This window comes from Tursiops truncatus, chromosome 7 (assembly GCF_011762595.2).
Source record: "Tursiops truncatus isolate mTurTru1 chromosome 7, mTurTru1.mat.Y, whole genome shotgun sequence".
NCBI classification, from domain to species: domain Eukaryota; kingdom Metazoa; phylum Chordata; class Mammalia; order Artiodactyla; family Delphinidae; genus Tursiops; species Tursiops truncatus.
Window position 1 is genome coordinate 13,473,769 of NC_047040.1, and position 12,431 is coordinate 13,486,199.

The 12,431-nt window shown below is 40.4% G+C and overlaps 1 protein-coding gene across 5 annotated transcripts in view; it reads left to right on the top strand.

Moving 5' to 3' along the window:
* The window catches only part of DOCK10 (dedicator of cytokinesis 10), a 280,789-nt gene that overhangs the window by 212,410 nt on the left and 55,948 nt on the right, over positions 1-12,431 (top strand). For all 5 annotated transcript variants that reach the window (XM_033859650.2, XM_019923632.3, XM_019923631.3 and 2 more), the window contains exons 25-27: positions 3,545-3,614; positions 6,940-7,053; positions 11,162-11,233. In XM_033859650.2, coding sequence (XP_033715541.1) covers positions 3,545-3,614; positions 6,940-7,053; positions 11,162-11,233 — 256 coding nt within the window. The remainder of the gene's footprint in view (positions 1-3,544; positions 3,615-6,939; positions 7,054-11,161; positions 11,234-12,431) is intronic.

The following is a 12,431-nucleotide window of genomic DNA, read 5'->3' on the forward strand; positions in this document are numbered from 1 at the left end:
CCAGTTTTGGGTACATTTGGGGTGAATATGTTTTCATTTCTTTGAAATGAGCGATTGTTGGGTCATATGGTCATTGTATGTGTTGGTTTTAAGAACATGCCGAATCTCTTGCATTCCTATACACTGATGATGAAAAATCTGAAAGAGAAATGAAGGAAACACTCCCATTTACCATTGCAACAAAAAGAATAAAATAGCTAGGAATAAACCTACCTAAGGAGATAAAAGACCTGTATCCAGAAAACTATAAGACACTGATGAAAGAAATTAAAGATGATACAAACAGATGGAGAGATATACCATGTTCTTGGATTGGAAGAATCAACATTGTGAAAATGACTATATTACCCAAAGCAATCTACAGACTCAGTGCAATCCCTATCAAACTACCACTGGAATTTTTCACAGAACTAGAACAAAACATTTCACAATTTGTATGGAAACACAAAAGACCCCGAATAGCCAAAGCAATCTTGAGAAAGAAAAACGGAGCTGGAGGAATCAGGCTCCCGGACTTCAGACTATACTACAAAGCTACAGTAATCAAGACAGTATGGTACTGGCACAAAAACAGAAATATAGATGAATGGAACAGGATAGAAAGCCCAGAGACAAATGCATGCACATAAGGTCACCTTATCTTTGATAAAGGAGGCAAGAATATACAGTGGAGAAAAGACAGCCTCTTCAATAAGTGGTGCTGGGAAAACTGGACAGCTACATGTAAATGAATGAAATTAGAACACTCCCTAACAGCACACACAAAAATAAACTCAAAATGGATTAAAGACCTAAATGTAAGGCCAGACACTATCAAACTCTCAGAGGAAAACATAGGCAAAACACTCTATGACATAAATCACAGCAAGATCCTTTTTGACCCACCTCTTAGAGAAATGGAAATAAAAAGGAAAATAAAGAAATGAGACCTAATGAAACTTCAAAGCTTTTGCACAGCAAAGGAAACCATAAACAAGACGAGAAGACAACCCTCAGAATGAGAGAAAATATTTGCAAATGAAGCAACTGACAAAGGATTAACCTCCAAAATTTATAAACAGCTCATGCAACTCAGTATCAAAAAAACAAACAAACCAATCCAAAAATGAGCAGAAGACCTAAATAGATTGCCAACAAACACATGAAAGAATGCTCAACATCACTAATCATTAGAGAAATGCAAGTCAAAACTACAATGAGGTATTACCTCACACCAGTCAGAATGGCCATCATCAAAAAATCTACAAACAATAAATGCTGGAGAGGGTGTGGAGAAAAGGGAACCCTCTTGCACTGTTGGTGGGAATGTAAATTGATACAGCCACTGTGGAGAACAGTATGGAGGTTCCTTAAAAAACTAAAAATAGAATTACCATATGACCCAGCAATCCCACTACTGGGCATATACCCAGAGAAAACCATAATTCAAAAAGAGTCATGTACCAAAATGTTCATTGCAGCTCTATTTACAATAACCAGGACATGGAAGCAACCTAAGTGTCCATCGACAGATGAATGGATAAAGAAGATGTGGCGCTCATATACAATGGAATATTACTCATCCATTAAAAGAAACGAAATTGATTTATTTGTAGGGAGGTGGGTGGACCTAGAGTCTGTCATACAGAGTGAAGTAAGTCAGAAAGAGAAAAACAAATACCGTATGCTAACACATATATATGGAACCTAAAAAAAGAAAAATGGTTATGAAGAACCTAAGGGCAGGATAGGAATAATGATGCAGATGTAGAGAATGGACTTGAGGACACGGGGTGGGGAAGGGTAAGCTAGGATGAAGTGAGAGAGTGGCATGGACATATATACACTACCAAATGTAAAATAAGTAGCTAGTGGGAATCAGCTGCATAGCAGAGGGAGATCAGCTCAGTGCTTTGTGACCACCTAGAAGGGTGGGATAGGGAGGGTGGGAGGGAGATGCAAGAGGGAGGAGATATGGGGATATATGTATATGTATAGCTGATTCACTTTGTTATAAAGCAGAAACTAACACACCATTGTAAAGCAATTATACTCCAATAAAGATGTTAAATTTTTTTAAAATTTTAATTAAAAATAACATGCTGAATTGCTTTCCAGAATAGCTGTACCATTCCTCTCCCACTAGATCTTATTTTTTTATGCTCAATTTTTCTTCAACTGTTCTCACTTTAAATTTGCCTCTACTATATTCTTTCAACATTACTAATCTGTCTTGTGACTTTGGCAGTTACAATTTCCTCTTTCTAGAGATAGAATTCTTGATTAATTATTGAATCAAATATTTCTAAAGTTCACTTTTTTTTAAATATTAGTTACAGCATTCTGGAAAAAACCTACTCTTCACATTGAAATGTTTCCAGTACCTTCATAACTCACAGGCATATTATTAGCCTCTTTCAGAATAAGAGTCTTTAGCGTCAGTTTTTTGTTTGTTTGTTTGTTTGTTTGGCTGCGTTGGGTCTTCATTGCTGCACGCAGACTTTCTCTAGTTGCAGCGAGTGGGCTCTACTCTTCGTGGCAGTGCACAGGCTTCTCATTGCGGTGGCTTCTCTTTTTGCGGAGCATGGGCTCTAGGCGCACCGGCTTCAGTAGTTGTGGCACGTGGGCTCAGTAGTTGTGGTTCGCGGGCTCTAGAAAGCAGGCTCAGTAGTCGTACTGCACAGGCTTAGCTGCTCAATGGCATGCAGGATCTTCCCGGACCAGGGCTCAAACCCGTGTCCCCTGCACTGGCAGGCAGATTCTTAACCACTGCGCCACCAGGGAAGTCCCCTTTAGCGTCATTTTTAAAGTAAAGCTCTGAAGCTCTAGAAAATTAAAGTATCTCTAACAGTTCTACAACCAGGCAGTTCTGGAGCCAGATTAGAAGGCCCCAACTGTGCCTTCAAGTTATGCCTTTTTCAACATGAGTATATGCATCTGTGTTGGCAAAACTCCTAAGTATTTCAGCAGATAGATCTGTTGAAATTCTGGGCTGTTCCTAAGCCCTACAGCCGTGGAGTAACTGGAAGTATTAATGTGAAGAAATCAACCCATACCACAAGTGCTACTGGAAACCCTAACCCAGCTAAGAGGGAAAACCCAAAAACCTGCATCTTAAACGAATTAGTTTTTCCAAAAGCATGTATATAACACCTCTAGGTTGGAAGACTAGCCCTTTTAAAGTGGAACATGATAGTTGGAGGTTAAAGAAGTTTTAATAAGGTACTAAAAATGATCCCTTTTCCAAGAAGACAATGTCAGCAAACACATAGACCATAATAGCACATACAACTTGGGCAAAAATGTCTCCAGTATGGTATTGCAGCCATAATACATTACTTATAGCGTAGTGTTTAGAGATTTCAGGGTTGGAAATGGCTAACAGGTATTGTAGATGTTAAACACCCAGTATTGGGGGATAAGGGGGGCGGGAAGAGTCTGAAATTGGTTCGTTCATTCATTCAACAACGATTAAGCACCCAGTTTACCAAGCACTCCAGTGACAAGCCAAGTGGTATTTTCCTGCCTTCTCCAGAAAGTCCACTCAACAGCATTGCTTTTCCAGGGTTCTGACTGACATCGTGACCAAGTGCCATGAGGAGCAGCTGGACCACTGCGTCCAGTCCTATATTAAGGTACAAAATTGCCACCTGGGCATTGGTCATATCCCCTTGTGCTGTGTGGCTTTTCTCACTTCCTGTCTGCAACAAGTGGGAAGTTTCCCCCTTTAGCTAGATGGTGCCTACCACAGTCGTAGCAGACATTCCCCTTAGCTACTTAGAATTCCTTCTTTTTGCATTGATGGGCTCAATATATTGTTTCAATGTATAAATGTATAAATAATGTGTACATGTGCAAATGAATATACATATGGGGAGAGAGAGCAAAGAAAGAGAGGAGAAAACTAAAGTATTGTCCTTTGAAGTCAACATTACAAGTAAATGAAATTCCTCTATAAATTTAAGGAAGATGTTTCCTGTTGGTTTGTTGAATGTGCTATGTTTCTTCTGTAATGTTTTCTTAGCTCTTTTTATTGTTTTCTCAGGCATTATTTCATTTTCCCAGTTACTGTATATTTGTACCTGCTTCTGGTATGTTAAGTCCTTTATCCTCTAGCATGAACCACTAGCCCATCCCATCAGTGTGCACTGCATCCTTCAGTGGCCTTCGTCAGATGTTCACTCGGATATGTTTATATTCTCATTTTCAGTTGGCCTGTGACTTAATGCCAGTGAACTTGTGATGATGTTTGTACATTATAGTTCCAACCTAAAAGTCATCTTCTTGAGTGAAGAGAAAAAATCCACCCAGAGATAAATGAAAGTACCTTATATTCCTTTATGATGCATAGAGGACCTAAATTTCAATATTTATGCACAGGTTGTATCTTTAAGAGACAGAGACCTTTTTATTAAAAGATATATTCCATTAATATATAGATAGACATTTATCCATATATTTTAGGTGTCTAGAAAGGTGACTAGAGAAGAATTTGGCGTCTTCTTTGACAGAAATGCTCCTGTAAAAGGAAGTAACTAGAAATTTTACTCAGGAGTGAACCCTTCTGAGATACCATCAGTGAGGAATTTTTCTCATTACAGTTTTATATTTACATGTTTTCTACCTGTCAGAAATGTTAGATGTCTTCCCAAATATCTAAGTATGAGTGTGTGCCATTCCTTAAAATAGCCCATACGCCAAAAAGAGCTTCTTCACAATAATTTCCCTATGGTATAATTTTACCCAATAAGATCTACAATTCAACTGCAGAAGGCCAGTTCCACCTACAAATGCCTTTTTAGTTTGCTCTCTAAGACAGAGTCATAGCTTACTTTTATAAGGTATTGAAGACTTTACTGTTCAACAGAAATCATCTATAGAATTTTCATTCTCTCGACACTTAACCCAGTTTTCCATTTCAATTGCCAAAGGGGCTGAGAAGAAAAAATATTCCCCAATCCTTATTACACAAAGTCATCTCCTTTTCAACACACATATTATTTACCTTGTTCCAATGGAATCACTGAAAATTGCATTGAGAACCCACTGATGTTGCAGTTATTTTTGTGACAGCCGAGGCTAGTTCCTGGGGAGAGCCTTAAATCAGCTCTCAGATGTTATCTGTGATGCTCCTGGAGCATTGTCCTGGAAATGCACCCTGGAAAGGTCTTTATTTTTAAGGAGGATGTTTGAAATATCCTGATGAGACCTTTTGATTTTGTAATGTAAGAAGCTGTGTATTTAGTTTGCTTTGAAGTGGTTCAAATCTAGAAATACACCTATGTGGAATTTCAAGCTGATAAAAATTCCTAAAGATATTTTATAACATAATTTCATATATCTAAAACAAATACAGCCTAATAAGTATAACCAACCGGAATTTTACTCTGGAAAGAGCATTAAAGTAGCAAATGGAAAACTACATTCTAGTTAAGGTTAAATAGCTAACGGAGCAATCAGCCTCTCTGAGCCTCACTTTCCTCCTCTGTGAAGTGAGATGGGGGAGACCCCATGAACATCTAGGTCTATGATTCTGTGATTTGTCTCTTGCTGCAGTACATGGCTGACAGCCTGACCTTGACCAAGGAGTATGACTTTTTTTACCCGTGGTGGAAAAAATTATTTTTTAGCATATACATTAAGCCCCACACCTAAGAGTATAATGAAAACTGGTACCAATACGTGCTTTGATGTCCTTGAAAGATGGGATAGCTGATATAATTCAAACCTATTCAGAAGTAATCTAAACACCATTTCAAGTTCAGTGGTGTTAAATGCTGCTAACTCACTCCATCTACGATATCCAAAATGCACACATACACCATGTCTTTTTCAAAAATGTATACCTAAGGTCAATCTAATTAAATGGTTTACAGCAATTCGTAGGGCTGATATGGTCTAGCCAAAATTTTTAAAATTTCAGAGCTAGTCAAAATGCCCTTGGGGCTTAATTACTGCACAAGGGATTAGACAGTTGATGACATTACCCTCATATGAGTCATAATCCATGAGGGGGAAAATCATACTACTCTTGATGTTAGCTAGTTTCATGCATTTCTTAGCCTCGTTTTTCTCCTTTGGGATGAGCGTGGAGAAGTTAGGCCCCATCAGAATGATTTAGATATCAATGGCCTGTGAAGTTCAAAGAAATAATTACAGACCCAAATGCAAAGTGCCTCTGCTTTGTTTCTTGCCTGCATTCATCCTTGACTGTAGTGAAGTCCAAATTTTGAATATTATGAAGAAATGACCTTCCTTGAGGCAAACCCAACTCATAAGTAAAATATTATAATTCAGTAATAAGCATTTTGTATTTTAAATATACATGCATGAATTGATACTTAAAATATATGAAGAAATATGGAAAACTAAACCATGACATGCACTCAGTGGTGAATGCCAGCACCAATCTTTTAAGAAAAGAAAGCGAGAAGCATTAGTTATCTTACTGATGGCCAATTATTAGGAACCTGTTGGTTGCCATGTCTCAGCATGAGATGGTAGTGGACCCTGGGCTTGTGGGCAGCTCACCTCCTGGCCTCTGGAAGGCGCCTGCTTCCCCACTTGGCTATTTGAGTGGGTGCTCTACCCTTTCAGGATGAAGAAATGCTACCATGCCACCCACCTGTTGCCAGTGGAAGGAAGGAGAAGGGGAAATGTATCCTAAGTAGGTGGGTCAAAGCCCTCCTTGTTTCCTTGAACCCTCTAAATTGCTCTCTGATCTTCTTTGTGATTTCGACAAAGAGCGTTTCAAGGAGAACTTAGGTGAGCAAGGCTCTACCTGTGCAAAGCCCTCAATAGGAGCAGGTGTGTATTACACTTCTCATTGGGCCTTCATTTATTTCATGACAAAATCTGGCATGAGCAGATAAGTTTGAGACATGAGTTATTCTTGGAACGTCATTTTTGATGCTTTGTTCTTAAGTATTTCACTTTTTTCACTTTTTGGATTTTCTTCAGTTTGTGTTCAAGACCACGGCATGCAAGGAGAGAACTATACATGAGGAACTGGTTAAAAATGTGACTGGTCTTTTGCAATCAAATGACTCCACAACAGTCAAGCATGTCCTGAAGGTAAAGAATTTAAAGTCGGTCCTTTCATTGGGATGGCTTACACTCAACCCTGAAGGTGATAGGATTCATTGATTTTTATAGATCGTTTCTCTAACAGTTTCTGGTATAAACTTCATGTTGAAACGGTAACATATGAACCTGTTAAGAAAAAGAGATCCGTGTCAAGAGAACAGATCATTTTAACAAGTAGAATGGACTCAAGTTAAGTCCTTTGGCCTAAAGGCAGAACGAATGACTATTAAGAATGACCCAAAACATTCAAAAACGCTAAGTGTACCCCAACTAAAGTTTATTGGGTTTTCAGGCACAGGAAGAGGAAAACTACCAACAAAAGGATTAATGATGTAGTAATGAATATACTGACAGCAGAGAAGAGGCAGAGAAACAGCCACTCTTTGACCCCCAAAAGTTGAAACACATGCATTTGTAGTAATATAAGAAGAGATGGTGAGAAGCTGGTAAAGATGTAACTTACAGACTTGTGAATTTAGTCCCCTGCTAAATTAATTATCTATCATGACTTGACAGATAGATGATTGATTAGTAAGTAGCTAGAAGGGGAGGCTGAAGGCCGGATCAATAAGCGTCAACAGGGGTTGACTAAAATCACATTTTCCTAGGCCAAGCAGTTTGTTTGTGTAAATTTAAATCAGCCATATGAGTATGTTCATTCAGTTTATCCAACAAGTATGTTCCAAGTGCCTTCCTCGTGACAAGCGCCATCCTCACCATCCTAGGCATTTGGCGTGCATTTAGAGAATAGAATAAAGATCTCTGCCCTTGGGAAGCTTACATTCTACTGCGGGATAAAAACAATAAATGACACACATGATAGCAAAGTTAATTAAATTGTGCGTTTGGAGGTGAGAAGTAGCATAGGAGAAGAAAATGTCGAGCAGGTAAATGGAATGCGGAGTCCTGAGTATGCAGGGTGAGGTTTGCAGTTTTAAATAGAATGGTCAAGGTAGAGCTCATGGAGAAGGTAATACCTCAGCTAAAAATGTGAAGAAAGTGAGGGAGCTGGAGATGTTGAGGGTAGAACATTAAAGGTAGAGGGGAAAACATACCGTATTTATCTTTGTCTGACTTATTTCACTAAGCATAATACCCTCCGAGTTCATCCATGATGTCACAAATAGCAAAATTTCATTCACTTATATGTGGAATCTAAAAAGTAAAACAAACAAGTGGATATAACAAAACAGAAACAGACTCACTGATACAGAGAACGAACTAGTGGTTCTGAGATGAGAGAGGAGTGGGGGGAGGGGACAAATAAGTGAAGGGGATTAACAGGTACAAACTGTTAGGTATAAAATAAGTTACAAGGATGTAACGTAGAGTGCAGGGTATATCGCCAATATTTTTATAATAACCTTATATGGAGTACAATCTATAAAAATATTGCATCATTATGTTGTGCACCTGAAACTAATATAATATTGTAAGTCAGCTATATTTCAAAAGAAAAGGTAGAGGGGGAGACCTGTATAACGTTGTAAGGCAGCAGCACAACGCCTGAAAGGATACGCCTGAAAGATGGCAGGGAGGCCAATGTGGCTGAAGCCACGTGAGCAAAGAAAAGCGGAGGCAAGTTGAAGTCAGAGAGGCAGCGGGAGGTTTGGCAGGTAATGTAAGGCCTGTGGGCCATTGCAAGGGTTTTGGCTTCCACTCAGAGAGAAACTGGGAGCCGTCAGAGGACTTTGAGTGGAGGAGTAACTTGAGCTGATCTTGGTTCAAAAGGATCGCTCTGATGGCTGCGTAGAGAATAGACTGTAGTGGGGTGAGAGTGGAGACGGGGCTGCTGAAGAAAGCTGCCTGCCTAGCGTCCGTGTTGCTGCGAATGGCATTATTTCATTCCTTTTAATGGCTGCGTAATATCCCATTGTATACATGTACCACATCTTTATCCATTCGTCTGTCAATGGGCATGTAGGTTGCTTCCATGTCTTGGCTATTGTAGACAGTGCTGCAATGAACATTGGGGTGCATGTATCCTTTTGAACCACGTTCTTCTCCGGATATATGCCAAGGAGTGGGATTGCTGGATCATATGGTAGTTATATTTTTAGTTTTTTAAGGAACCTCCATACTGTTCTCCATAGTGACTGTACCAATTTACAGTCCCACCAACAGTGTAGGAGGGTTCCCTTCTCTCCACACCCTCTCCAGCAGGGTCCTCTGGGGAGAGTCAGTGTTCAGTTAAAAGACAAGGCAAAGGGAATGTTTGGAGGAGAAGTTGCATCTTCAGGAGATTTTATTGGTGATGGACCATGTGTTCCAGACCAAAGGTATGGTGGGTGGGTTTCAGGAGATGAGAAGCAGTGAGATACACAAGGGGGTGTGCAGCACCTACGGAGACCAGAGGGCAGGAGAGGAGTGAGGCCTCTTCTGTCATCAGATGTGAACAGAGGCAAGAGTCTCAATGGGATTGGTCCTGGTGGATTCAAGGTAAATAGTGGAGGTGGGGCTGCGTGCTGAGGAGTGAGAGTGACAGGTGTCAGTTAAATCAAGAGACAAATGTTAGAACATTTGGCATGGTGGTTAAAAATATTATTTAGGACAAGGTGGGGTGCCTTGTGTTAATTAAATATTCCCAACAGCATGAATTTCACTTCCAATATCAAGTTTACTAAGGAATGACCCCCTTTTTAAGCCAGAGCTGCCCCTTTAGAGCTTAAACGTCCTTTCTTCCTCATCTCAGTCAATCTTCCAGCGTTAGAACCCAGTACTCAAAAGTTCTTAACAGCGTGCTTGGTATCAGCCTAAAATTGGATATAGTTCAGATGCCCACCCACAGTAGAGCAGATAGGTAAATTGGGATTATATATGTGATGCAATGACAATAGAGGACCCCCAGCTACCTAGCTCCACATAAATAAACCTCAGAAAAGCATTTGTTGAATTGAAAAGGCCATCACAAGAGAATACATATAGGATGATTCCGTTTATTTAAAGTTCAGGGGCAGGCAAAACTGAATATCACTTCGATATATGATATTGGCAGCAAAATTATGAAGGAAAGCAAGGGAATGATGAACACAAAACTCAAAATTATTATATGTGGTGGAGAGGCTGGGAAGGGAAGAGGCTCAGGGAAGTGTATTCTTTGTAAGTGTACACAATATGTGATGTATATTTTTTGTATCTGGGTTAAGCAAGACCCTTAGACCCAAGAAAGAGGGGCCTCTGCTCTTGAATATGCTTTGATCTTCTCCAAATGTACCCCTTCTCATAAGAAAAAGTATGAGAATAGCCAAGAGCAATGCTCCTGGGAGCCCCTACCGCCTCTTCAGCACCTATAAGAATCCCCAGGAGCCCCTGCCTAAAGGGTTTATAGGTTTATTCCTGGGCCTGCTTAGATCTCTTTCCTAAGTCCATTGTTCAGAGGGAAAATCTGGAGTGTAACCCAAGACCCAAGAGGGGAGCAGTGTTTGGTGGGAGAGAGGGACCAGCTTGTGGGCAGCACCTGGATTTGCAGGCTGGACAGTCACCCACGTGCCCCAGGCCCCTCAGCATAGGGCAGAGCCTCAGGTGAGAAGAGGGGGTGAGCCCCACGTCCTGGTACAGCATTCCAAGTTGTCATGAAGTTATATTTGTCAAGATACGAGGATCCAACCTATTTTATTTAAGACTCTGCTAACGTGACTTTGAACTTTTAGATATTTTCACACGTGGCTTCCATTTTCTCTTGCCTCTGTCCCTGGCAATGTTAGGGGTGGGTCTGCTACACCATATTTTAAGATAAAAAAGTTTTACTTAGTTTTGTTTAACTAAGTAAAACAGATAGAACACCCAATGAATGAATAAGTATTTCATAAGACTACTGTCTACTCAGCCATGTCTAGCAAACCAGTATCTTGTTTTAGTTTAAACAGTCTTTGAGGTGACTGAGGAACAGAAGTATCTGGTATTTACCTTTACCATTAGAACTTTGCTAAGGATGATCCTAACATAATGGAGAATATACTATTGCTCTGATGCATTGAATTTCAAAGAATACATTTTAAGATAAACGTTTTATAAAATTGCATGTTGTGAAGAATGGAATTATCATTATTTTGCTATAAGATGATAAATTTCTGGTTGTCTTTTCTTTTCCTAACAGCATTCCTGGTTCTTCTTTGCAATTATCCTAAAATCCATGGCACAGCACTTGATTGACACAAATAAAATTCAGGTACGATCATAGGTAATACAACAGCATCCAATAAATGGGAGACATGATTGTGTGTATCAGTACAGGTCCTTCAGAAGCAGATGCCAGGACAAAATTAGAAGTACAAAAATGACTACAAAGGATAAAGGGACAGGCAAAAGGACTAGGAAGGTCTGACACCTGTGAAAGGAGATGGCAAAGGAAGGAGGATCAGCTAGAAAGAGGCTTGCAGTGAGAAAGTTGTAGGTGGGCCAATGGGCTGTCTGAGAGCAAAGAATGTTCATGAGAAAAGTCCTGCATCGGGAAGATGGTCTGGCTCCGTTACCTCTGCAAGCTCAGTAATTACTCAGAGCAGCCGGAGAGTATGTGGCTTGGCATGAGCTCTTGAGTGGGTCCCAAAGGCTTCGTAGTTATTTCATTCATCCCAGTAGACTTTTTCTCAAGGGAGTATCTGAGCTATGCACATCCTCGCTGCCACCCATGGTCCACAGTCCACAGCTTACACTACCTTTCACATATGATTATGAATCTTCTCCTCCACAGTTCCCATGGGCCTCTCCTTCCGGAAAGGAAACTTACAAGAGGGAGGCTAGTGGGATTAACTGTAGCCCCTGTTACTATAGTTGGTCTCGGAACCCTGTGCAGTTCTCATCACCTCCCTCCTCTACCATCCATTCTAGATTGCCCTCACCCTCAGCCAGCAGCTCGGAAGGTCTTGGTGACTTACTGTGTTGTGACCCAAACCCTCATTCCAGAGTGGTCCAGGGTGGTCTCACCCTCCCAAGCCTCCAGTGTGTGGGTACTCTAGATGCTAATTATGTCAATACAAATTATACATTTGGACCAGGGAAATGGCTGTTTGGTGGATTTTTGAAGCCAGTGGACTCTCTGCTAACAGAACTTGAGGCAGGGCAACTTTATGAATCCTGTGAGTTTCTGCTCTACCTGGGTGGACTTGGTGGTGTTTTGGTCTCCAGATAGCAGTATCAACTCAGATCTCGTGGCCAATAGTTCTTGGAATATATGAATATTCCCCTCCGCCTAGTATCGTCACCTGAGGAAAGCCTTTGGAGAAGGACTGGTAGAATCATTACAGTATGTACTTATCAAAGGTCTGTAGGGGGCTTTCTTTAGGGACCCTGCCTCCTCTTCAGTCAGCATGTACCAGATCTGAAAATTGACTGAGATCCAAGAACAGAGAGAGGATTCCCGTCTACTT